Source organism: Aphelocoma coerulescens, chromosome 5 (assembly GCF_041296385.1).
Source record: "Aphelocoma coerulescens isolate FSJ_1873_10779 chromosome 5, UR_Acoe_1.0, whole genome shotgun sequence".
Classification (NCBI taxonomy): Eukaryota; Metazoa; Chordata; class Aves; order Passeriformes; family Corvidae; genus Aphelocoma; species Aphelocoma coerulescens.
The window spans coordinates 13980136-14005617 of NC_091019.1; the positions used below are offsets into that span (position 1 = coordinate 13980136).

At 52.7% G+C, this 25482-nt stretch overlaps 1 protein-coding gene across 1 annotated transcript; it reads left to right on the top strand.

The window, feature by feature from the left end:
• The first annotated feature begins 1181 nt into the window (after window positions 1-1181).
• NUP160 (nucleoporin 160) lies at window positions 1182-25036 on the top strand. The gene is made up of 35 exons (XM_069016671.1): window positions 1182-1402; window positions 1577-1787; window positions 2730-2952; window positions 3036-3114; window positions 4148-4262; window positions 4928-5086; window positions 5951-6028; window positions 6574-6671; window positions 7256-7340; window positions 7573-7641; window positions 8262-8345; window positions 8796-8966; window positions 9051-9150; window positions 10287-10452; window positions 10985-11100; window positions 11207-11367; window positions 12490-12623; window positions 12897-12967; window positions 14429-14588; window positions 15048-15117; window positions 17845-17943; window positions 18192-18311; window positions 19027-19122; window positions 19217-19311; window positions 19939-20035; window positions 20130-20235; window positions 20353-20513; window positions 21030-21090; window positions 22187-22297; window positions 23308-23431; window positions 23639-23740; window positions 23958-24099; window positions 24299-24424; window positions 24499-24603; window positions 24691-25036. The coding sequence occupies exons 1-35, from the start codon at window positions 1200-1202 to the stop codon at window positions 24775-24777; spliced, it is 4185 nt and encodes a 1394-aa protein (XP_068872772.1). The 5' UTR covers window positions 1182-1199; the 3' UTR covers window positions 24778-25036.
• Window positions 25037-25482: the final 446 nt, after the last annotated feature.

The window sequence follows — 25482 nt, forward strand, 5'->3', positions numbered from 1 at the left end:
CCCGGTACTGTCCACGCAGACTCCCGAGGCGGTCCCGGGACTGTCCTGATCCTGTCCCGGGGTGCACCGAGCATGGCGGAGGGGAGCCCGTACCCAGCGGGTCACCCGTTGGGTTCCTTCCCAGGGGACACGGGCACCCGAAGGGATCCCAGCCCCAGCCATGGACACCCCCATTCCTGCCCGAGGGGACATAGACACCCAGTGCCACCAGCTACGGTGGGTGTGGGGCACCCCTCGGTGCCAAGGCAGGATGGGTGCCCGCGGGTGGGGGCTGGTCCCTATACCCCTCCATCCCACCTCAGCCCCTTCCATCACTGCTTCACAGCCCTGGCGCTGCCGTGACACTTGAGCTCCCAAATCCAACTGTGCGCCAGCTCCCACACCAATATCGGGGGCTTCAACCCACCCCCCTCCAATAAAGCTGGGGGCCAGCTGGAGCCCCTGGCCCCTCACGGCACCTGCCACCAGAATGGGCCCATTCTGCAGGCAGGCGCCTCGTGCTGCTGGCACTGGATCCCTCAAAGGCCGGATTGTTCCAAGCAGAGCGGGAGCTTGGCCAGGCCCGGCACTGGCACTGTGAAGCATCATAGGGGGACGTGTGGCATCCGTGGCATGGTGGGGTCCCCACTGCCCTCACCAGTATGGGAATATGTGCTCTGCCAGTGGCTGGGTCCAGTGTGCCGGACATGTCCAGGAAAGTGGCTGCGGCTGCTTTGCTGGGATGAGGTGTGGGCACAGGCGGGTGTAGGGAGCTGGCAGGGTGGGTGCTGCTGAGGGCACATGTCCCCATTACGCCAGACCCCGTGTCCCGTCCCCCCATTGTCCTGTCCCAAATCTCACGGATCCTCCTCAAACCCCCTCCCCAAATCCCCCTTCCCTTCTCCCTATATCCACTCTCCCTGTAGCTGCTCCTCTTCCCCTCTCCCTATATCCCCTCCCCAGACCTTCTCCCCATTCTCTCCTCCCCGTAGTCCCCTTCCGATACCTCCATCCCAGACCCCTCTCCCCAGACCCTCTCCCACCCTCCTGCCTCCCTCCTCTCTCCTCCCTTCCTCGCCCTCTTGCCCCCTGTCCCCCCCGCCCGCCAGGGGGCGCCCCCTCCCCCTCCTGCCCCCGCCCTCCCGCCCGCCAGGGGGCGCCCGCTCCCTCCCCTTCCCGTCGTGCCCCGCGCGGCTGAGGCGGGAACGCGGCGGCTCAAGATGGCGGCGGCCCTGGCGGCGCGGAGCTGCCTCGAGCTGAGCGCGGCCGGCCGGGCCCCGCCGCGACCCCCGCAGGAGCTGCTGTTCGTGCCCCCCGGCATCGCCCCGCTCCCTGCTGGACGCTACAGCGACAGCGCCGGCGGCTTCTGCTACCAGGAGAGCGCGCAGCTCGGGGCCGCCACCAGGAATCGCTGGGTGCGATGGTGAGTGCACGCCCCCGTCCGCCTCGCCGCACTTAGACCCTTCTCAGCCACACCTCTCCCCTTCTCATCTGTCTGAGACCCTCCTGTCCCTCAGATCCTGCTCATCCTCATCTCTGCTCTTCTCTCCCCTCTCAGACCCTCCTTGTCCTTACGTCTGCCCTTCTGTTCCCGCAGGAGCACGTCGGGGGACACGGTGGAGCTGGTGGAGGAGTCCCTGGACGTGAACCTGCTGAACAACGCGGTGCGGCTGCGGATCCAGGGCTGCCCGTTCCTGCCGGGCGGGATCCACCTGTGCGAGGTGCAGAGTCACCTGGTGGTGCTGCTGCTCACGGCACAGACGGTGCACCGGCTGCTGCTCCCGCACCCCGCCCGCCTCTACCGCAGCGTGAGTGCCGGGAACGCCACCGGGGGCCGGGGCAGGCGACCCCGTCACCGCAGGGAGGGCTTGGGAGGGGGCAGGTGACCCAAGGTACATCAGGAACAAGAGGGAAAATAGGAGATTTGGGGAATTTCGCCCTGTTTTGTTCAGGAACTGGCTGGGTCTCCCACCTGTGTCGTGTGGACTGTGGTGACACTGGAGTTGAGCTGCTGCTGGGAATGAGCATTGGCTTTTCCAGAGCCCTTCCTGGTTGGATTGTCTTTTTTTCCCCAGCTGAGAAGGCTGCAGGCTGGTTTTGTCTGGGTTGGAATCTCTATTTCATGTGGAAGATGGATCCTAGCCAGAGTGTATATCACATTTACCATCTTTCCACTGATGTGGGCTGGAACTGGATGGTTTTTAAGGTCTCTTCTGACTGAAACCATTCCAGGATTCTGTGATTCTCCCCATTTGCTCTAACTTTTCCTCTTATGCCTGCTTTTTGCCAAGATACTCTACTCTCCTGGGGAGCTTCTCTCCTGCTTTTAGAGCTCGGGAGAGCTTTCCCAAGGGATGACCCTGTGCTGTGGCAGAGCTGCTCTTCCTGGGTTTTGTGACCAGCGATTTTCTCTGAGCTATCCCAGAGATTTTTTACTGGAAAAATCCTTTTTATCAAGGAGACAGTTGCCATTTCATCAGCGTCTGGTGGGGATTTTTTCTGTGCCTTAGATATGTGCACTCGGGATTTGCTGTTTTATGGAATCCTCTAGGATCATGGAGTCCAGCCAATTCCCCAGCATTGCCAAGGCCACCCATGTCCCCAAGTGCCACATCCACACGGGATGGGAACACCACCACTGGAGCCTGTTCCAATGCCTGATAACCCCTTCCATGAAGGAATTTTCCCTGATATCCAACCTAAACCTCCCCTGGCACAACTTGAGGCTGTTTTCTTCTGTTTCCCTCCAGGAGCTGATAACGGAGAGCCAAGTGCAGTCCGTGTTTACAGATATCAGCAAAATCCACATCAGGGATCCCTCCAATTACTACGTGATTCCCAGTGTGCCGGGGCTGGCTCCCAACTCCGTGGCGTCTGCAGCCTGGCTGAGCAGCGAGGGCGAGGCTCTCTTTGCCCTTCCCTCTGCCTCGGGAGGGATCTTTGTCCTTAAGCTGCCTCCTCCTGATGCTCCAGGTAAGGGTTGGGCACTGCAACCCCTCTCCCATCTTGGAATTTCACTTAATCTTCATTTTTTGATTTTTCTTTTGTTTTTGAAGGAAGTGTTTCTGTCGTGGAATTGAAGCAGAGCTCGGTGGTGCAGCGTTTCCTCACAGGCTGGATGCCAACTGCCATCAGGTGAATGCCTGGAGACGGATAAATGGAGCTAGTTTTGGCTTTTGGATTCCCTCACCTGGAATTTTTAGCTCGAGTCACACAGGCACCTGTAAATACTCCACCCAAAAATGTTAATGGGGTCACAGGAGCTATCAGGATACAGAAGTTGGGAGCGGAATGCTGGATTAGCAGGGTCCTGCTGATTCCGTGTGTCTGTGAATATGTTCTCTAGTAATTGGCCTGCAAGGATTTGCCCAGGATGTGGCTCACAGCCAGCATGGATTAGGGATTACTCTGCCCTGGTGCTGAGGAGCCAGGCGCGTTCCTGACAAGCAGCGGTTACGTGGGGATCACACAGATACTTCCTGGTGGATTGGGATCTTTAGGGGTGGGATTGTTAGGGTGGATTGTTTAGAGCGCACAGCCAAGTCTTAGGGCCTTTTCCTTGGAAGTGGGAGTGAGTCCCTTGATACCCTGAGTGACTTTGACCATCGGGGGGTATTGCCTGGGGGCTGTCAGGATCCTTGCTTGGGGCTTCTTGGATCCTTGTCAGGGACTGGCAGGATCTATGCTGGAGGCTGCTTGGGTCCATGTTTGGGGCTGCTCAGATCCTTTTTCCCTCTGGATCTTTCGGCTGCATTCTGCAAGTACCACGCTGGGGATGGAGAAGTGGGAATGTGCTTCAGCTCCACCAAAGCAAGTGAAGAACTGGGTGTCACTGGTGTGGTGGGATCCTCTGCTCTGTGGATGCTGAAACATTACCTTCTCCTGGTCTCACCCCATTTTAATTGGATTTGGTTTATTTGGATTTAAACACAATGGTGGAGCCCCAGTGCCTTGGATCTGTGCACCTGCCTTGATTTTAGAATCATGAAGTCCTGGAATGGTTTGAGTTGGAAGGGGCCTTAAAGCTCATCCAGTCCCACCCCCTGCCTGGGGCAGGGACACCTTTCACTAGACCAGATTGCTCCAAGTCCTGTCCTGGCTGGGTTTGGACACTTCCAGGGATGGGGAATTTTCTTTGAAGGTATTGATGTAACCTCTGGTTTTCCAGAGGCGATGGCGGCCCCTCAGATGTGCCTGTCAGCCTCTCCGTGCACTGCCTGGATCATGACGCCTTCCTCTTCGCCCTCTGCCAGGACCATAAGCTCCGGATGTGGTCCTACAAGGTGAGCAGAACCTGGGCTTGGGGGAGCAAAATGAAGCCCAAGGAATCACATGTGAGTGCTTGGCATGGATCTATCTCCTGTTAAATTGTAGCTGTGGCTTCTTCACACTGGGATTTGGGACAACATGTGAGAACAGTTGTAGCGTTTGTAGCAGCATCTGGGAAGCAAGGGGTTTCCTGCCCAGCCTCGTTCCTGGGATAAGGGTTATTTCCAGACCTACTGGAGCGTTTGGGAAGGCAGGCAGGAGCGCTTTGAGGCTCAAGGAGCCATCCCAAATGGATTTTCTCTTGCTTTCAGCAGCAATGAAAGTGTCTTTGTCAACAAGAAGTTAATAAAAGCCTCTTGCTCCAGATATTGAGTGCCGGAGCTAATGGAGCAGCACAGCGCTTTCACGGCTCAGTGGCACTGGAATGTGCTGTGGGAGGGAAGGGAAGCTTTATCCTGCGTGCCTGGGCTCCGGCAGTCCGTGGGATTGGTGGGAAGGGGGCCCAGGTGAGCTGGGAGAAGCCAAGGATTCAGGTAGATGTATGGAGCCTTAATTTACATCCTTTGTGGAAAACTCTGGGCAGATGTTGTCTGGAAGGGGAAGGAGAGGCGGGAGACAAACAGTTTCTCAATCCTGAGTCTTTCCTAAGCCGCTCTCCCGATACTTCTGTTGTTTGCAGGATCAGATGTGCCTGATGGTGGCGGATCTGCTGGAATTCATGCCGGTCAGCAGGGACCTGCGGCTGGCGGCCGGCACCGGGCACCGCCTGCGCCTGGCCTTCTCCCAGTCCCTGGGCCTTTACCTGGGAGTCTACATGCACGCTCCCAAGCGAGGGCAGGTATGGAGCCTCGGGTGCTTCAGGCTGCAGGAAGAGGAGTCATTCCCCTAGGACTTGGGTTTGGAAGGCAAGAAATAGAGAAAAGTTTCACGTGTGACCTTCTGGAGGGATCAGTGCTTTCTAAATAAGCATTTTTCCTCTCAAGACACTGCGGGATGTGTGTGCCTGAGCCCTGGGAGTGGAATTCCCTGTGTGACTAAGCTGATCCATGAGGGCTAGTTCACTTGTTTACCTCCTGCTCCGAAAGTGTGGACATGCCGTGGGAAAAGGAAAGGTCCAAGGGGAGCTAAAAGCACGGAAATGCTGATGGTGTGTTTACGCTGGGCTCCTGGGACCATGTGGATGCTTCTGCAATTTGGGGAGAACTTTTTGTGGAGAATGATAAATTTAGCAGGAGGGGAATGACGGCACAAACCAGGCTCATCTGTTGGACAGCTTATCTTGTTGTCCAGGGAATTCTCCCGCGGAGCAAGAGTGTGTAACATGAGTCCTGCTGTCCCATGAGGGCTCTGCTCTGGGAAGAACACGCAGAGCTGGGCCTGCAGCTGAGGAATTGGGGCTTTCCCGCCTTAATCTCCTTCTTTTCCCACATCTTGTGGTCCCCAGAAGTGCCAGGTGTGGTGGTCTTACAGGTTTTCAGGTTTAGTGTTTGGAAAGAGCTGGAAGTCCTTTGGGTCCAGGCAGGGATGAGTGTCCTTGGAGAGGAGGGTGAAGCCAGGGTGTCAGTGGTGTGTTCAGCTCACCCCTCTTGTCTTCTGGGTTGCTACCCCTAACACCAGGCAGGGAGAGGGACTGGAATTACGAGATTCCCTGAGATGTGTTGGTTTAGTTCTTCAGGAAATGATTTATGAGGTGTGTTTGTAGTTTTGTGTCTTCCAGCTGGTGAGCACTGAGAGCAACCGCTACAGCCTTGACCACATCTCCTCCCTGTTCTCCTCACAGGTGAGAGCTGGGGCCTGGCCCCCAGGAGGGAAAGGCCTGGACTTTGGGATTTAAATCATAGAGTCATGGAATGGTTGGGTTGGAAGGGACCCCTTAAAGCTCATCTTGTTCCAACCTCCTGCCGTGGGCAGAGACATCTTCCACTAGACCAGGTTGCTCCAAGCCCTGTCCCACCTGGCCTTGGGACACTTTGAGGGATGGGGCAGCCACAGCTTCTTTGGGTAACCTCAGCACCCTCACAGGGAACAATTTCTTCCCCATATCCCATCTGAATCTCCTCTTTTTCAGTTTAGAGCCATTCCCCCTTGTCCTGTCACTCCAAGCCCTTGTCCAAAGTCCCTCTCCATCTTTCTTGTAGGCTTCCTTCAGGTACTGGAAGGGGCAATTAGTTCACCCCAAAGCTTTCTCTTATTCAGGCTGACCAATTCCCAAAGCCTGTTAAACTCCACAAGGGAATGTTTTGCTGTTGTTAAGTATCCACCTTTCTTTGCTGTACTCTTAATTTGGGGATAAGAAAGGAAATTGGCTCTTTCCCTCTTTCTTAGGAGACTCTGGTTGACTTTGCCTTAACCTCAGCCGAGATCTGGGCACTGTGGCACAACGAGGAGAACCAAACTGTTGTGAAATACATCAACTTTGAGCAGTGAGTTTTGGGCATGGATCACTGGGATTAACTGCAGGAAAACCCTGACAGAGCTCCTCAACTTAGAGGTTTATACTCTAGCTGCCAGAACATGGGAAATATAAAAACCCAGGCAGCAGGAGTGCTGAAAGTGGAGTTTGAGCATGGCAGAGGGAGCGTTGTGCTTCCCCACAGCTCCTTCAAAACAACCAGGTGGTCCCTTCCAGGAAAAAACGTGTTTTGGGGAGATGGTGATAGGAAAGGATCATCCCTAAATATAAAGCTGAGAGGGTAGGTTGGTGCAGAGTTGAACAGTGGATGAAAAATGCTGTGAGTGTGCAAATTTTGGCAGAAGAAGCTACTGTTCAGTCTGAGAGTTGCTTGTGAGCTTGTTGAATGGGAGAACGTTGATTAAAGTGAAGGATTCTAACCTGTTCCATCAGCTGATGGCTAGGAATGCCACAGTTAACCTCTCCTTCCCAAATCTGTCCCTTGTCACTGTGCAAACTTCCTGTTTCCAGACCCAGAGGGCTGGTTTTGCTGGTGAAAGCCACAGGTTTGGTTCAGGTGGATGCCAAGCTGATTCCAGGTTTGTTTCCTTCCAGGAATGTTGCAGGCCAGTGGAACCAAGTATTTGTGCAGCCGCTCCCTGAGGAGGAGGTGACGGTCCGACAGGATCAGGACCCCAGGGTGAGCCAGCCATAAAACAGCACCAAAAAATAAAAGGATAATTCAGGAGAGAAAACGGGAATAAACAAAGTCTGGAGTATGCAGGAGGCCTTTTTTGATCCCAGGTTGGAGCAGGGTGTGGGCAGAAACACGGACCCAGGGGATGACGTTGAGAGTGGGAGGAAAGACCAGAAACAGCAGCTTAAATGTTCTCCTCATCCTTGAGCTTCCTTAAGTCATGATCTTTTTGCAGGAAACCTACCTGGAATATCTTTTCATGCCAGGCCGGTTCACTAATGCAGCTATCCAGAAGGCTTTGCAGGTAGGTGAGAAGGAATTTGGGATGCTCTCTGTTTGTCCTTTTCCTGGCTCTTTAGATGTGAGGCAGCAGGATTCCTTGGAGCTCTTGCCAGGCATGTTTTCATGGGGAATCCCTGGAGCGAGTTGGTGGCTGCTGGGCTGCGCTGCAGCCGCTGTGTGCCCACAGCCAGAGGCGGAACCTGCAATCCAGATGATTGGTTTTTTTTCCCCCTTGGCTAGCACAGCAAGTTGCTGAGCTTGTTTTTCATTCCTGCTGATTTAGCCAGGGGAATGGGGACTCAGCGCCCCATGGTGCTGTTTGTCAGGATATGTCTTGGAATTGTGGAATTGTTAAGGTTGGAAAAGCTCTCTGAGACGGTGGAATACAACTGTTCCCTCCAGCACTGCCAAGGCCGCCACTAAGCCGTGTCCCCGAGTGCCACATCACATGGCTTTTAAATCCTTTGAGGTGTGGTGGCTGCACACTGCCATGCATCCACGTATCCCAGATTTAGCATCCAGACCTTTCTTTTAACACTTCCATCCTACAAAGTGCTGGCTTATGCTCTTGTCCTGCTTTACCTCCCTCAGTGCTCCTTGAACCCTTGCCTTAAAATCCAAGTTTCCTGTGCTGCTTTGTAGATCTTTTCTCAAGGAACTGAGAGGCACATGGATCTGACGTGGGATGAGTTAAGGAAAGAGGTCACCTTAGCCGTGGAAAATGAGGTGAGATGGATTTTCCTTCCAGGATATTGTGTTGTACATGGTGTTGTGATGTTTTAGGTTCCAAGTGATCCCAGGCCTTGGTTTATCCTTTATTTCTCCAAAGGGAATGATGTGACTTTTTAAAAAGTACAAGTCTTCATCCTTCCTGCCTGGGATTTCCTTTCCCTCTTGGGTTTTTGGTATCCTTCTGGGTGTTGCATCTCTGCTCCCTGCGTGCACTTTGGTCACCCATCGCACGCTGCGCAGACCACACCGTGCAGAGCTGTTGCTCATCATTTTGGAAGAGAATCCAAAATACAGGGATTATTTTCCAAATAATCCAAATGGCAATTATTAGGGGACCTACTTGAAGGATCTCTTTGTCCTCTTGGGTCTGAATTTCCCTCGTTTTATCCTGTTTGTCTTTATTTTACTTCACTATTCCTGATTCCTTTGTTTTGCCCCCGCTAGTTCCAGGGCAGTGTGACGGAATACGAGTGCTCCCCGGAGGAGTTTTGGCAGCTGCAGGTGGAATTCTGGTCCAAGTTCTATGCCTGCTGCCTGCAGTACCAGGAAGCTCTTTCCCGGCCCCTGGCCTTGCACCTGAACCCCTACACCAGCATGGTGTGCCTGCTGAAGAAGGTGAGGCTGGGTGGTGGTGAGATTCTCTGGACAAGTTTCTCCAGAGGATTTTGGAAGCTCAAGGATTTTCTCCTCACCTTTCAGGGCTCCATGTCCTTCCTCGTGCCCTGCTCCTTGGTGGATCATCTCTATCTCCTCTCCAATGAGCACCTCCTGACCGAGGACGACGCTGCCATCTTTGAAGGTGAGGAGACACGGAGTTTTTTCCCTCCTGTCAGGGGTGTGGGAGCTTCCATAGAGACCTCTTGAAGAGCTCCTGATCCACAGTTGCATGGAGATAGTTTTATTTTGGCTTTGCAGGGATACTTATTTTGTGAAACTTGCCATCATGCTCATACCAGCAATTAGAAAATAGTGTCAAGGCTGCCCATGGAATCATGGAATTGTTTGGGCTGGGAGAAATTCTTTCCTGTGAGGGTGGTGAGGCCCTGGCACAGGTTGCCCAGAGCAGCTGTGGCTGCCCCTGGATCCCTGGAAGTGTCCAAGGCCAGATTGGACAGGGCTTGGAGCAACCTGGGATAGTGGAAGGTGTCCCTGCCCTAGGCAGGGGGTGGGACTGAATGGGCTTTAAGGTCCCTTCCAACCCAAACCATTCCAGGATTTATGAAATGTTTTCACATCAGCTGTGGAAAGGGGCCATGCTGTTCCTTGTCTCCGGGAAGTGAATGCCAGAGTAAGGAAAACATGTCATTAATATTGTCACCACAGTGCCCTCTGTGCTTTGCTGGCCCTGGAATGCCATTTCACTAGGAAAAAGGCTATGGAAAATGTTACCTAAGCTCCACTTTCATGCTTGAGTGATTTTTATATATTTTTATAAAGCGGGATCGTCATCTGTTTGGTTGAGCTTTTTGTGGAGCAGAGGGAAGGAAAGCTGGAAGCCTGGGCTAGATTTGGGAGCCCCAGCAGTTCCTGCCCTGGCTGTTTTAAACAGTCACAGTCTCAAAAAATGGGATTTAATTTAAAATCTCATCCACAAAGGATTGCAGAGCCGAGCTGAGCCATTTTCTCCAGGATATATTTTTTTGCACTAATTATTTCCTTTCAACCTGTGGCTGGAAAAGATCCCTTGGAGGGAGTTTAATTTTTTTATAGTTGCATCATTTTGCATTTTCCAAATAATGAAGCCCAAATCTTTCCCTTGTCAACTCCTGAGCTTCAGTTTAGCCTCATTGTTACTGGGGAAGGGTTTGGCGCAGGAAACTGGGACCAGTCTGCTATTACTGATGATAGGAGCTGAACTAACTGGCTTTTGCATGGTCTTCCCACTTTCCCTTGGAAATCTCTTGGAAAATACACAGTTAGATTCTTTCATTGCAGATTTGGAGATGTCTCGTGATGTTGTCTGTCTTGTCCAGTGCCTTCGCCTGATCGGAGAATCAATTTCCATGGAAATGGCATTCATCATGGAAATGGCTTGCTCCCGCCTCCAGCCTCCAGAAAAGGCTGCAGAGCAGATCCTGGAGGACTTGATAGCTAGTGACACGTAAGGAGATGTGTTTTCCAGAAGCTTCTCAGGGTGGCTGAGCTGGGATTGTCCAGAGCTGTCCTTGCTTGACGTCCAAGGGCATTTGAGATGTGTGGTCTCCTTGCCCTCTGCTGCAAGAGACTTTTCCAGGGATGGGGACCGTGATTTGGTGTCACTAGCAGGGTCTTCCATCCAGAACCTAGAGAGCAGGAGAGGGACAAATTCCTGTTAGGCATGGAAAGAAGTGCCTGGAGACAGTAGGAAGAGGTCAGAGCCTTGATCAAACCGTGTGGTTCCTGTGCTAACCTGAAATCATTCTGTCGTGGAATGCCAACTATCTGGCTGGTATTTCCTGATAGCCTGAGGGAGTGGAATAAATAGACTGGTCCCTGCAGGTGCTATAATAAAACTCACAAGCCAGCCAAGGATTCCAGTTAGGAATGTCCAGGCTGATCAGATACTGATCCGCAGTGGAACGGAGCGTAAGGGAGCCCTCTTCAGTTGGAACCTGAGGTTGCTGTTTGTGATGATGAAGATCTTGATTTTGCAGGGAAAATGTGATGGAGGATATCCACAGCAAACTGCAGGAGATCAGGAACCCCATCCATGCCATCGGACTGCTCATCCGAGAGATGGACTATGAAACAGACGCTGACATGGAAAGAGGTGAAAGCTTTTCACCAGCTTCTGGGAAATGCTGGGAAGTGTCTTTATTCTGGGAATTGTTGCTGCCTGTGTGGCTCCTGCCTCACCTAGGCGGTTTTCCCCGCAGCTCCTCACCTGGCGCTGCGCATGAGCCTGTCCCAGCTGTTCGGCAGCGGCACCGCGGCACACGTGGTGTGCGGAGGGGTGGCCAAGATCTGCACTGTCCGCTTCCTCCTCTGCCGGGACCTGCTCATCCTCCAGCAGCTCCTGCTGCGCCTCGGAGATCCTGTGAGTACAACCCCGGCGCTACTGCCATGCTCCTGGGACTTGGGAATCCTGTGGGGTTCTGCTGGTGGTGCAGGGCGGAGCTCTGTCTCTTCCCACAAAGCTGTTGGAATAGCCCGAGGCCTGGGCAGGTCCTGCTCTCTCCTCCAGCTGCTTTTGTCCTCCTAATCAAAGCAGCCTAATTCCCTTTATGCCAAGATGAGCATCCAGGAAGCAGGAAGCCAAGCTCTATTTGTGGGAGGAGGGCATGGATTCCAGCCTTCCATATGAATCAGCACATGCAGTTCTCTCAGCTACCCCCCATCCCTCTCCCAGCACCGATTCTCTTGCAGCACACTCCAAGGCTGCAGTTTCAGCCCCTTGGAAGCTGCTTCAGCCGGAGCAAGCAGTCCCCACTCTGGTAGCTGTGTTTGGGATGGTTGGATGGGCTGGTCTTGGTCTGTCCCATCAGGCCTGAGGCCACATGAGGCACGGTGCTGCTGCTTTGGGTGGATGCAGGGATGCGGAACAAGTCCCCAGACAGGGACAGCCTTGTTTAAACCAATATTATTTACTTTAAAATAACCAGGAGTTTCCTGGTTGAAAATAAATCCCTTTTTCCTGGATAAGGTTGTCCTGGTAGCATTTAAGGTGTGTTGCAAGGTGCCCTCTGGAGCTGGGCTCTCCCAGACCATGAGGCACGTGACCTGCTTTCCCACTTGACGTACCTGTGTCCTTCAAAAGCTTGGATTGTTTCTTCTCCTGTGACTCCTGCTCTTTGCTGGAGCTTATGGAGACCCTGAAGTGATCTCTGCAGCAAAGCCATGATTTCAGTCTCTGGGATAACAATCCTGGAATGCTTTGGGTTGGAAGGGATCTTAAAGACTGTTTAATTCCAAGCCCCTGGCATGGGCAGGGGCATTTTCCACTAGGCCAGGTTTCTCCAAGCACCTTCCAACCTGGCCTTGAACACTTCCAGAGGTGGGGCAAGAGTCCTGCTGTTTCCCTGGGAGGGCTGAGTTCCTGCCAGGCTGTTGAGCACCTTGCTGTTGGCAGGAGGGACGAGCTGGGCCTGACACAAACCTCTCTGGTTGCCCTTGTCCTGCCGCTGCTCCAAGTGTGCCAAGCTCTGTGCTTTCCTTGCAGATGGTTTTGGGAGGGGGACAGCTCTTCCAGTCCCAGCAGGACCTGCTGCACCGCACCTCTCCCCTGCTGCTGTCCTACTTCCTGATCCGGTGGGCGAGCCAGTGCCTGGCCTCCGACGTCCCTGTGGACACACTGTAAGTCTCTACCTGGCCTGGCTTTGATTCCTCCTGAATCCACCTGAAATGCCCTTCCTAGTATGGAAGGCAGGTGGTTGCTGTGGGAATATCATTCCAGGGGCACTAGGGAGGGTTTTTTTCCCCCTTCCATGTTCTGAGCTGACTCTGCCTTGTGCTAAATCTGCCCTGCGAGGCCTCGCTGTTCTGTGCTTCGTGGGAGTTGAACAATGAGCACAATTAAAGCGGGAGGCGTTTTGTTGTCTCTTCACTGAGGGCTCCTTTCTTCCCTAGGGAATCTAATCTGCAGCATCTCTCAGTGTTGGAGTTAGCAGACACCACGGCTCTGACACCACACAGACTGGGTAAGGTGTCCACGGATCATCAACTCTCCCTTTCTGTTATTTAAGCCTGTCTCTGCCACCTGAGGGAAGTGCTTTATGCAGGGAGCTAATGGACTGTGTGGTTGAATGACCCTGATTTAAGTGGGGATGTTTGTCAGGCTGTCCACAAAAAAAAAAAAAACCAACCAACATCAAAGGATCTTGGAGGTTGGACTTGGATTTTACTCCCAGCCTGAGAAGGCTGGAAATGCCTCACTCAGCCAAAAGTTTTTCATTCTAACCCTGGTAGCATCAGCCAGACTCATCCCTCATGTACTTCACAGTGGCTGTCGTAGCTCAGACCAGGTCCGTCACAGAATCCTGGAATGGTTTAGGTTGGAAGGACCTTAAAGCTCATCCAGTTCCACCCCCCTGCCATGGCAGTGACACCTTCCACTAACTGGCATTGCTCAGAGCAACCTGCTCCATCCAACATGTCCTGCTCTCCAGCCTTTATGCTGCAGCAGCCCAGGGAAGCATTAAAATGTAGAACTATTTGCTCAAAAGTGTTTGAAAACGTGGAAGTACCTCCCCAAAACATTGCTGCTGATACTTAGTTCATATTTTTTAAGTTTTGCTGCAAAGATGTAAGTTTTGGGTTCGTTTTTTATTGGGAGAATATAAGGCAGCTTAATTAGGGAAATGTGGGCCTTGAAGTGGTTCCAAAGGGAGGAGGTGAACAGGGATGGGAAGGAAACATGCAGGTAAGAGCCTGCTGTGACTAGTCAGCACTTGGAGGCTGAGATACTTCAGAAGGAGCTGGGAAAATCTGGGACAAACAGGCAGCAGTGCCACGTGTGAGCTGGGAAAGAGCTTCTTCCATTTTCTGACATCAGTGATCCTCAGAGCCTGAGCTCTCTTTGACCGAGAGTCTGGGTGCAGGAGGCAGCTGGAAATGTCAGGGAAGTTGAAAACATCCTTTGTGTGTGGCAGTGTCGTGGGTTATTTCTTGGCTGGCTCATGAGGAAAGTCCTGTTTGGCCACTGTTCTTTGGGAAAAGTATGCAAAACATAGGGAAGGAGGTGGCAGCTCGGGGAGAGGCACTGAGAACGGTCAGTGAGGGGGGATTTTTGGGGTGCTGGAATAAGGAGGGAGGGATTGGAACAGCCAGCTCAGCACTCCCTCAGCCCTGTCATGCTGGGAAGCTGCAGCTGGGCTGGGAATAACAAGTGGAGAGGGAGCAGAGCCTTTTTTTTGTATGTTTTAATTGAGCTGTGGTTAATAGACACTGCAGGATAGGGCACTTTGATCTCCTGCTGCTCTCTCTGACTTAACCAGACGGCAGGAGAAATCCAAAACCAACAAATCGGAGTGTGGAACGTGCTTTTGGTTTGCCCTGACTTAATCTGTGCTGTTTGGGCTGATGAGCACAGCACAGGGTGGAAAACCTGGGATGTCTGCTGCAGGCCCTCTACTCACTGTTCCTTTAATTTGTACTTCTAGTATCTGGCCCTCAAACAATCGTGGAGCTCTTCTTTCAGGAAGTGGCCAGAAAACACATCATATCCCGACTCTTCCTGCAACCAAACACCTCTTTGGCTGAGACAAGTTTGAACTGGCCCCATCTCATCACCTCAATAGTGGCTGATTTTCTGCCTCTGCTGTATCCTTGGCTGTGAATCCATTGCCACTGAGCCTCCTGCTGTTCCAAAATGAGTTTTCCACCCCCAAATTTCCAAGACAAGCCTCCTGAAGGAGCGAGGTTGTTGGCATTAATGGGATTTGTGGGTATTTTAAGATTTCACAGATTTCATCCTGTTTAGGTGCACAATAAAGGATTTGAGTTTTTGACTTTAAGCCCCTGAGCTCTCTCTACGTGACTTGGTGGGGTGGGATGCTGGGGGATTTGGAAGGGTAGCAGGGGTTGGGGATTAGATGTACTGGTGATTTTGTTCTAATATGGATAAATCTTATTACAGAATAATGACTTGTATAAAGAGCAGCCTAATCTTCTCTCCTTTCCCCCTACAAACGGAGTTTGAGAGGCATGTTGGCTTCCAGACTAGTTAGTTCTCCAAGCTCTCCAGACTGGATTCTCCTGTGTTCCTTAACCTCTGTTCAGATGGCCCAGCAATCCTGGCTTCCTCTTCCCAGAGTGCCTGATGGGGAGCTGTCAGTACACCCAGCTCCAGGTGAGTGCATCACGCCAGCCCTCTCACAGGTGCTGGAAAACTCCCCAAAACATCATCTTTCCAAGTGCTGGAGTTCTGCTTTCCTTTAGTCGTGGAATCCTGGAATGGTTTGGGTTGGAAGGGACTTCAGAGCTCATTCAGTTCCATCCCTTGCCATGGACAGGGACACCGTCCACTAGACCAGGTTGCTCCAAGCCTTGTCCAGTCTGGCCTTGGACATGTCCAAGGATGGGGCAGCCACAGCTTCTCTGGGCAACCTGTGCCAGGGCCTCCCACCCTCATAGGGAAGAATTCCTTCCCAATATCCAATGTAAATCTCCCCTGTTTTAGTTTTAAAACCACCACCCCAAATCACTGCTCTCTGAGCTGAGACAATGCCACAGAGTGTTTGATGGGGAGTGATGTAAGATCATGGAACCCCAGAATGGTTTGGGTTGGAAAGGACCTTAAAGCTCATCTCATTCCACTCCCCTGCCATGGGGGAATCGTCTTCTGAATTGTCTCTTTCATCTGTTTTCAAGAGCATCCAGATACTCAGGTTTATGCTATTCCCGTTCCATGGAGGAGTTCATTCTCACAGGGCTCGTCTGACCACGTGATGCTGCGCTCCTGAAACATCTTTGCAGAGCCTGTGTAAATATCCCAACAATCCTAGAGCTTGTTGGCTGCTGGTGTGCCCACAGCCTTTCCTGTACCACCTTTGCCCATGATTGCCCATGGGACCTGGGTTTAGAAGGATTCCTTCAGCCCAGAAAGGCTCATCTATTTCTTAACGTCCTTATTAGTAAAAAACAGTGTGAGAAGCACCCGTCAACATTCCATCTCTGGCTGCTCCTGGCATCCCAGTAGCAGGGATGGTGAACTGCTGATTTCCAGGCGTTTTAGACTGCTGTATTTCAGATCACTGTTCTTCCACCTCTCTCCCTGTGCTCTTGACAGCTGGAGTTGCTTGTGCTCGAGTTCTGACCCACACAATTCCTTGTATGCAGCTCCACGTGATGCTTCATCCCTGTCTGGGCATTCCTGGAGGCACCAGGGCCAGGCTGTTAGTGACGACCTGTTTTTCAGCAGAACCTTTTATCCTCCCAGCCCCTCATACCTGGGGGCTGAATTGCTTCCTTTTGTGTTGCTGCTGAGAAGAATTGAGAGAAGAATTTCAATTCTTCAGAGGTTTTTAGCCAGGAAATGCCAAGATTGGAGCAGCATCGTTCTCCCTCCTGGCATACGTGCAGGCTTTGAATCTCCTCGCATTGTTTTCGCCTCGCTGGTGTCTCCTCCAGGCTTTTATCTCTGCAGAGCCCAGCTCCTCCTCCTCCCCACTGCCTTCTGTTCCTCTCCCTGATCCCGACGGTCACGGAAACTTGGATTAAGTGCCTTGACCCCAGGGAGATCACAGCAGCTTTGCTGTGAGCACGGTGACCCAAATTGTGGGTACAGGAAGCTCCTTGCAAAGAGCAGGTGGGCATGGGGATGGTCTGGTGGCAAAGCAGAGGCCTGGGACATGGGCCAGGCCTCTCCGTGTTGCTCACTGTGTGTGACAAGCTGGAGCAGGATTTATCCCTTGTAGCTGCTAATCCAGGCAGTGAATCCAGGCTCCGGATGCATCGCCACGTGGTTTTGAGAGGACTCATGGCCAGGAAAGGTGAGGCAAGAGGTGCTGGTGGTTTGTGCACCTGTAGAGGTGACTTGACTTCCAAGTCCTGGTTTCTCCTCCCAGTTCCTGCTGAGTCTCATGGCCCTGCTAGCAGGACATGGCTGCTTCTCCAAGGATGACGAGGAGGCTCTGCTGGCACAGGCTCAGGCTGGGTCATCTCGCTTTATCTGTGCCCTCAGTGCCGTCGGCGCTCCCTCCCACATGCTGTAATCCATGTGCTTCCTTGGCTGCTGGCCCTCTCCTGCACAGGTATTCCCCTTCTAGCACCTGCCTTGCCCATTGTCCCACAGCCTTCGCTCTGCCTTCCATGTTGTGTCCACATTTTCTCCGCAGTTCCCTGTAACAGGGTGTAGGAAGAATCCTGTCTGATTTTGGGGTGTGTGGGGAGCTGTTGCTGAGGTGCTTCGTACAGACACTGGAGATGTTCAGAGCAGCTTTTTTCCCAGGGGCATGTGGAGGATATCTCCCCCTTACAGGGCTGGAGCAGCTGTGCTCTGGAGAACTGAGAGAGCTGGGAATGTTCAGCTTGGAGAAGAGAAGGCTCCAAGGTCTCCTGGGAGCCTCTTGCAGTGCCCAAAGGGGCTCCAAGAGAGCTGGAGAGGGCCTTTGAACAAGGACCTAGACTGACAGGACAAGGGGGAATGGCTTCATACTGACAGAGGGCAGGGCTAGATGGGATATTGGGAAGAAATTCTTCCCTGTATGGGTGGTGAGGCCCTGGCACAGGTTGCCCAGAAAAGCTGTGGCTGCCCCATCCCTGGAAGTGTCCAAGGCCAAGCTGGACAAGGCTTAGAGCAACCTGGGGTAGTGGAAGTTGTCCCTGCCTTTCACAGGGACATGGGTCTGGATGAGCTTTAAGGGGTTCCTTCCAACCCAAAGCATTCCAGGATTCTATGATCAGTGCATCCAAGGGACTTTGGGGCTGGAAAGACCAAGCCCCCAAGCTGGAGAAGCAGGATTTGTCTGAGCACAGCAGCTAAAGGGGCCACCAAAAACTTGGCTGGTCCTGGGTGCCTGCAGATCACACGTGAGCACTGACCTGAATCCAAACTCCCATTCCTTCTCTCCCGTAGGAATACATCCGCCTGCTGCAGCCATGGTGCCACGTGAACATGGGCTCCTGCTGCTTCATGATGGGCAGGTGCTACCTCGTCATGGGTGAAGGGCACAAGGTGAGGCCTTCCCTTCATCTCCTTCTTGGGGTCTGGGACCTTTTCCCTTGGGAGGGAGGAGGTGCACAGGAGGCATCCTTCCCAAGCTCTGCCTCCTTTGGGGAAGGATGGGATTGGAGTGGCATGGTGGGATCTGCGTTTGGGGAAGATCTCACAAGCTTCTCACAGGCAGCACTGTCCCCTCACCTGTACAGCAGGTGGATCAGTCACATGAGGGGACAGCGAGCTGATTCCAGGTCTGCTTCCAGGCTTTGGATTGCTTCTGCCAAGCTGCCTCTGAGGTGGGAAGAGAGGAGTTCCTGGACAGGCTGATCCAGCCTGAGGAGGGCGAGGTGGTCTCCACGCCACGCCTGCAGTACTATAACAAGGTACGGTCCTAAGCAGGTAAACTGGCACCAAGTCCTTCCACACTGGGGAGGGAGTTCCTGCAAATCCCTGGCTTTGGGGGAAGTGACTTGAGCCTCAGAAGACTAGTTTTTGGAATGTGAAACATCTGTATTTTGTTCATTTTGTTTGGGGGTAATGAGAAGCTGAGTATGTGAAATTTAGGTACTTTCCACCTACTGGTTTCCTAATAGCCAAGGAGTTTGTTATCCAGCAGAAAAAGGCAGGATGAGATCCAGCTGCTGGAAGCAGAAGCCAGACATGTCCAGGCTTGATGTAAGATGCTGCCTAAGGGGAAGGTTATTGAGCTTGGAGGCACATGAGAACGAGTATGTTTAAATTGAGATAGGATCTTTCTTCTACATAATGCCATGGTTCAGGCAGGCTGCAAGCCTGGAGCTGGGCTCTTGGTGAGGAATTCCCTGGGTTTAGGATCCAGAAAACTAATCATTAATGCAATGATTTTTGAACCATTTCAGCAAATGGTTCAAAAATCCCCCATGCACAGAGGTGAATCCTCCATAGAAACCTGGTCCTGTTGTGCTGGGATTTCATCCAGATCCCTGTGGTTTACCCAAATCTTCCCTTTTTAAGTCTAATCCCTTAAAAATCTTTAGGGGTAGGAGCAGCTCCTAAATAAAGCCAACAAGAAAATGCTCTTGCCAACTCTTTACTGGAGTATTTCCCCCCCCTCCCCAGGTCCTTCGCTTGTTGGAAATGCTGGGTTTGCCAGAGCTGGTCATTGAACTGGCCACCCTGGCCATCATGGAATCAGCAGATGACTGGAGAAGCCAGGTACAGCCACTTCTTTCCCAGCAAGCTGTTTCTTCAGGAACCTCTTCCACAGGAATTTCTTGCTGGTTTTCTAACTGGTTTGTGCTGTTTTCAGGCTACTTTGAGGACCTGCATCTTCAAACATCACTTGGATTTGGGGCACAATAGTGAAGCCTATGTAGCCTTAACGCAAAACCCAGATCCAGGCAGGTAGGTGACAGGCTTATACCTTTGTTGGAGCTCCATGGTCCCATTTTTCCATGAAACTGAAAGGAAAATCACACTTTAGGGGAGGGCACAGTTGCTGTGTAAAGTTAATGTTTAGAGGGGGGTTTAAAAATGTAGAGTTCATTGTTGGATGTTCATCTGAAGGACACCTGGGATTGGCACCCTCTCAAAAGAGGAAAATGGGAGGAAAAAAAACAGGGAAGAGGCTGAAGGATCATGTGTAGTATCCTATGTTTAAAAGCTTTAGGAGCCAAGTTGATTTAGTTTAATAAAGATTTGATGTTGAATTTTCAGTTTGGAAAGTGAACTGGGTAGAGGAAGCTTTATCCTAGCAGAGAAAAATGCTGAAATAACGGGAGAAATATGAATGCTTTTCAACTGATTGAGGGAGGGAGACTGCCCTCCTGAGAGGCCTTTCCAGAGGATCTCTGTTTCCAGCACAGGAGAAACTTGAAGGTTTAAGTTGGTTCTAAGCCAGGAAAAAGCCTGCGGAGCTCATCTGGAAGCAGGAGCTTGTCACAAAGTGTTTGTTCGTGGCTTAAATCCTGCGTTTGTTCCTGCTCCTGGGTTTATTCCTGCTCCTCCAAAGGGTTGTGCTTCCCTCTGCAGGCAGCTGGACTGCTTACGCCAGCTAGTGGTGGTTCTCTGCGAGCGATCCCAGCTCCAGGACCTGGTAGAATTCCCTTACGTGAACCTGCACAATGAGGTAATCCTGCACTGGGATCATGGCTGGGGGGAGGGGGGGCACAACCTTCCCTTTAAAGGGATTATGGACCCACTGGAGCCTCGGTACGCTGCAGGTCGTTGGGATCATCGAGTCCCACGCTCGGGCCGTGGATCTGATGACTCACAACTACTACGAGCTGCTCTACGCCTTCCACGTGTACCGGCACAACTACCGGAAAGGTAAAGCTTGGGACGGCACCTAGGAACTGCCCACCCACCTGGGACACCCCTTCCCTGCCCCTGCCAGGTGTGTGGCCTCTCCAGGCTGTTGGCTGACGCACTTTTCCCTGTTCCCAGCTGGAACGGTGATGTTTGAGTACGGCATGCGGCTGGGCAGGGAGGTGCGGACGCTCCGAGGGCTCCAGAAGCAGGGAAATTGTTTCCTGGCTGCCATTAACTGCCTGCGGTTGATCCGCCCGGAATACGCCTGGATAGTGCAGCCGGCCTCTGGAGCTGTGGTAGGAATGCTGAGCTTCCAAAATGCTTTCTGATGGGAACAGAGGCATTGGACTTCTTAATCTGCTGCTCTTGGCCAACTGTCTTGCCCTGCTCATCAACCCTTTCTTATCACCCTCGTGCCATTCCCCCCTTTTTGGTGCGGGGGGGAAGCAGGATAACTTTTGGGATTTGGCTGGTGGATAGATATGGGAATGTATCACCTTGTGTTGAAGACAGCAAATGTTTTGGGGTGTGTGAACAGCTGGAATACCAGTCCAGAGGAGAATTAGTGTAACAGGGGTTGTGTTTCAAATCCCAGTCAGGACTCAGGGGGGTGGTGGCTGCAGCCTGGTCACCTGATCGTGATGCTCCTGATAGCCAGGGATAAAGTAACCTGAGTTCCCAAGGGACTGCACAGCTTCCCTGGTCCAAATCAAGGCTTGAAATGGAGAGCTCTCGTTGGGGCTTATCCTATCAGTGATTTATCTTCCAGAAACCAAGTGGGTATAAATCCTCTTTCTGCTTTTTCCTGCAAGTACGAGCGCCCAGGAGCGTCCCCGAAGAGAAGCCACGATGGGGAGTGCATGGCTGTTCCCAGTAAGTGTCCAGTCGTGGTCCTTCCCATGCCTCTGGAGATTCCACAGCCTGTCTGCAGCTCCCATGTAAGCTGGGAGATGGCTCAGGGCAGCTCCTGCCTCCACCAGATGAATAATTTGTGGGATTTTAAGGTCATTAACTCCCAGTGTCTCCCAGTTGCAACAAGCTGCCACTATTCCCCAAGGAATACAGCAATTTCCCCAAGGGAACAGCTATTCCCCAAGGAGCTCCTGTGCCTGCTCCTAACAGCTTGATGCCTTGACAGCACTTTTTTTCAGTGGAAGTAACTTGTAATTTAAAACAAAACCAGCTTTTTGAGGCAACTTCTAATTGTTCAAGGCTGCTTGTGCCCTTGGAAATCCTGTCAGGAGTAAGCTCTGCTGGTGTCTGCCACAGCCCAGGATGTGGGATCAGGTTATCCTCAGCGTTGCAGTAGGAAAATTTAAGGTCAGGTATTTTTAAACCTGCTTTTTCTGAAGAGTTTTTTTTGTGGCGTGTGCCTGGCAGGCAAAGCAGCAGCTGTTCCCAAATATTATCTAACATCTGGAGGAGGAGGAATGGGAGGATGGTATCAAGGACATAAGCACAGTCCAGGGAGCAGGGAAGGGTCAGCAAATCCTGATCATTCCTTTGGTGCTTTTTGGGGTACAAATCCTCTTAGGATGGGAGAGGGGTGTGGAGATGCTTTTACAAGGGCTCCAGGGAGACCTCGGAGCCTCTTCAGTGTCTAAAGGGGCTCCAAGAGAGCTGGAGAGGGGCCTTGGACAAGGAATGGAGTGCCAGGACAAGCAGGAATGGCTTCACACTGACAGAGGGCAGGAGTAGCTGGAATGTTGGGAAGAAATTCTTCCCTGTGAGGGTGGGGAGGCACTGGCACAGGTTGCCCAGAGCAGCTGTGGCTGCCCCATCCCTGGCAGTGTCCAAGGTCAGGTTGGATGGAGCTTGGAGCAACCTGGTCTAGTGGACAGTGTCCCTGCCCATGGAAGTGGATGAGTTTCCCTTCCAGCCCAAACCATTCTGTGATTCCATCACATTCTGCACAGTGCCCAAAGAGCTGTTTTTGAAATACTGAGAGCCCTGTATCCATCTGTTCCAGCCACTCGCCAGGTCGAGATCCTGGAGCTGGAGGATTTGGAGAGAGAATGTCTACTGGCGCGGATCCGGCTGACCCTCGTGGAACACGACGTGTCAGCAGCAGCTGTGGCAGGTGAGGGGGGTTCAGCCACTCTGTCCTGCCCCAGAGGCAAACCCAGAAGCCACCAGGGACCATCAAATTCCCATCCCTGCCATGAAATCCAGCCACTGACTTCAGCAGGTTCTGAGATGCACATCAGGAGAACCAATTTCAAGTTTTCCACCTTTTTTTGGCTTTTCCAAGTTGTGGTGGTCTGCAGTGGGGGTGGGATGAGCTTCTGAGCTTGAACAAAAAAAAGCATTTTGGAAATTGTGGAAGCATAGAATTATTAAGGTTGGGAAAAGACCTCCAAGATCATCAAATCCAACCTTTCTAATGGATGAATAATTTATTTTCCTAGACAATCCTGCTTCATGGAACGGTGTTAAAAAGCTGTCAAAGTTGTTTATTTTTGGGGAAGAGGAAGGACAGCTCTTCCTCCTGGAGCCTTTTAGTATCTCTGGTACAAGTTACGCAGCACATCCACATCTTTCCCCTCTAAATGTCAGGAGGAGGTGACTTCCCAGCGAGGGATTGCAGGGAAAGGATGGAACAGCTGCTTTGAGGGTAGAGTGGCGGCGCAGGGAGCCAAGTGCCACAGTTTCTGTGCTGGCAGAGCTGAGCTGATGCCTTGTTTGCTTGGATACAGACCTGTGATGAGGCTGTCCCCTCCCTAACCTCAATGATCTTGGGGATCTTTTTCCAACCTTAACAATTGCGTGATTCTGAACAGCAGCAGCATTTGCCTATCATGTACTGCTACCTGTGTTCCTCTCCAGACTCTCTCTGGCTGGTGCCCCATCAGGGACAGCTCTGTGGGTCACAGCTGCTCTGTCCAGTCCCTTCAGGGATAACTCCTGGGCTCATGAGGTGCTCCGGAGGCCAGGAAAGCCTCCAGCCATGGACTGAGGAGTACTGCTGCAGGGTGTTGGAGGCTGTTGGCGCCCTGCTGCTGCATCTCTCAATGAGTAACACAGGGCGAGGCCCCAGTGAGCACTGGGCTGTTACTGGGAGAGGCTTCACCTGCTCTTCGTCCCCTTCAGGAAACTCCACGCCCGAGGAAACGGTGTCTCTGCTGGTTCGGGCCGGGCTCTTTGATTCGGCCATCACCCTGTGCCAGACCTTCAAGCTGCCTTTGACACCCATCTTTGAGGGCCTGACCTTCAAGTACGTCCGGGTGCCCTCCCACCTCAGGGGATGCAGGGCTGGAGGGATGCAGGGGCTCCGGGGTGGAACTTGCCCAAGAGCCTCCTTTTCCTGCTGGTCCAGCCAGGCTGTTTCTTGGGAATAGACCTACAAGGGGTGGCTTTGATGCCGGTGGGAAGGGGCTGGGCTCTTGAGGGACCCACCTTCCCATGGCTTTTGGTCGTGCAGGTGCATCAAGCTCCAGCTGGGAGGGGAAGCAGCGCAGGCAAAGGCCTGGGACTGGCTGGCAGCCAACCAGCTCTCAGCCCTGGTCACCACCAAAGAGTCCAGGTAAGTCTATCTCCACAGTTCAGGAGGAGGAGAAACTGGAGACAGGAGCTCTGTGGGAATCCAGAGGGTCACAGGTCCTTAAAACACCTAAGGCCCGAACTGTAGGCCTGGGATGTGGGGAGAGCTGTGCTTCCACCCTGTCCCCACGTCACCGTGGCCTCACAGACAGGGACAGGAGCTGCTGGCACGTGTTCCATGGGGAATCGTTTACTCACAGTGCCACAGATGAAGCCTGGAGGCTGCTGTCATCCTACTTGGAGCGTTACCCATCCCAGAACAGCCTGTACCATCGCTGCGTCATCAACAAGCTCCTGGCACACGGGATACCTCTGCCCAACTGGCTCATTAACAGCTACAAGGTGAGAACAGGGAGACAGCTGTCCCCAAAACCACCAAAATTCCATCTGTCCCAGAGCTGCCAGATCACCCTCATTCCAATGGACACCTGCCAGGTGCTCCATGCCCAGTACCAAGGCTCAGAGCAGGTTCCTCTCAGCATGGTCCCAGTCCTGGTCACATTCCCTCTTCATCCTGGCTGAATTTCCCTCTTTCTGGCAGGAAGTGGATGCTGCCGAGCTGCTGCGCCTATACCTGAACTACGATCTGCTGGAGGAGGCCGTGGATTTGGTCCTGGAGTATGTGGATGCTGTGCTGGGCAAAGGGCACCAGTATTTCGGGATCGAGGTGAGCTCACCTGGCATTGGGATGTGGCAGAATGTTCCTTGGGGACATGATGTGAAGGTTCCTGTCCCTTCCAGGTCCCTCTGTCCCCAACGTCCCCCACGATGTGGCTTCCTTACACTGCCATTGACCAGCTGCTGCAGGCGCTGCGGGAGAGCAGCGCAAGTGAGAACAGCGTTGTGGTGGGTACCGAGCTCCCAAACACCGGGGACAGGGTGGGATGGGCAGTGGGATGGGATGGGATCCCTCACGACTCCTTCCTCTCCCAGCTCTATGAGAAGCTGAACGACAGGATGGAGGACTACCAGCAGAAGGTCAGCGTGGCCACCATGGAGCGCCTGTACTGCCGGCCCTAGTCCAGGTGACATCTCCTGGAGCGTCACTATGCCACCCCACGGTGCTGATTTTACCATAAGGAGCTGGTTCGGGGAGGTGGAGTGCCCGATGGGTGCGTCCCCTCACTGTCCCTTTTGCCAGCAGTGGGTGAGCAACAGAGCTGGGGCGTGTGGCCATGGCACCCCCTTGCTCTCCGCCTCCTCCAGACATGGAACTGTTGAGAATTTCTTTTATTTATTGGTATGTTTTTGGATCAACTTTAATAAAACAGAAGTGTTATTTGCGGTGTGCATAAGGATGTGGTGGGAAAAGCGGGAAAAGGTGGGGCTCCTCTCCCAGGATCATCCCCATACCACCCTTGCCCTAGGGCTGGGATATAGGGCAGGATGGAGCTGTAGGGGGAAGGATGGAGCTATATCCCCAATAGATATAGCTCAAGTGTGAGGTTCAGGGGCAGAGGGTATAGGATAATAAGGGGCTATGGCCCCCAGGAAGAACTGTAGGATCGTGCTATAGCGTAGCATTAGGATCGTGCTATAGCGTAGCAGGGGACCACAACCCTGGAGGGCAGCACAGGGCTGCAGGGCAGGACGGGGCTCTGGGATAGGATGGGGTTCTAGGATCAAGGGGCAGGACCATGCTATAGGGGAGGATGGAGCCGCGGGTCCGCACGGCGCCATAGTAAGCTCTTGCTCGTCCCCATCCATAGGGAGCGCGCGCCCGCG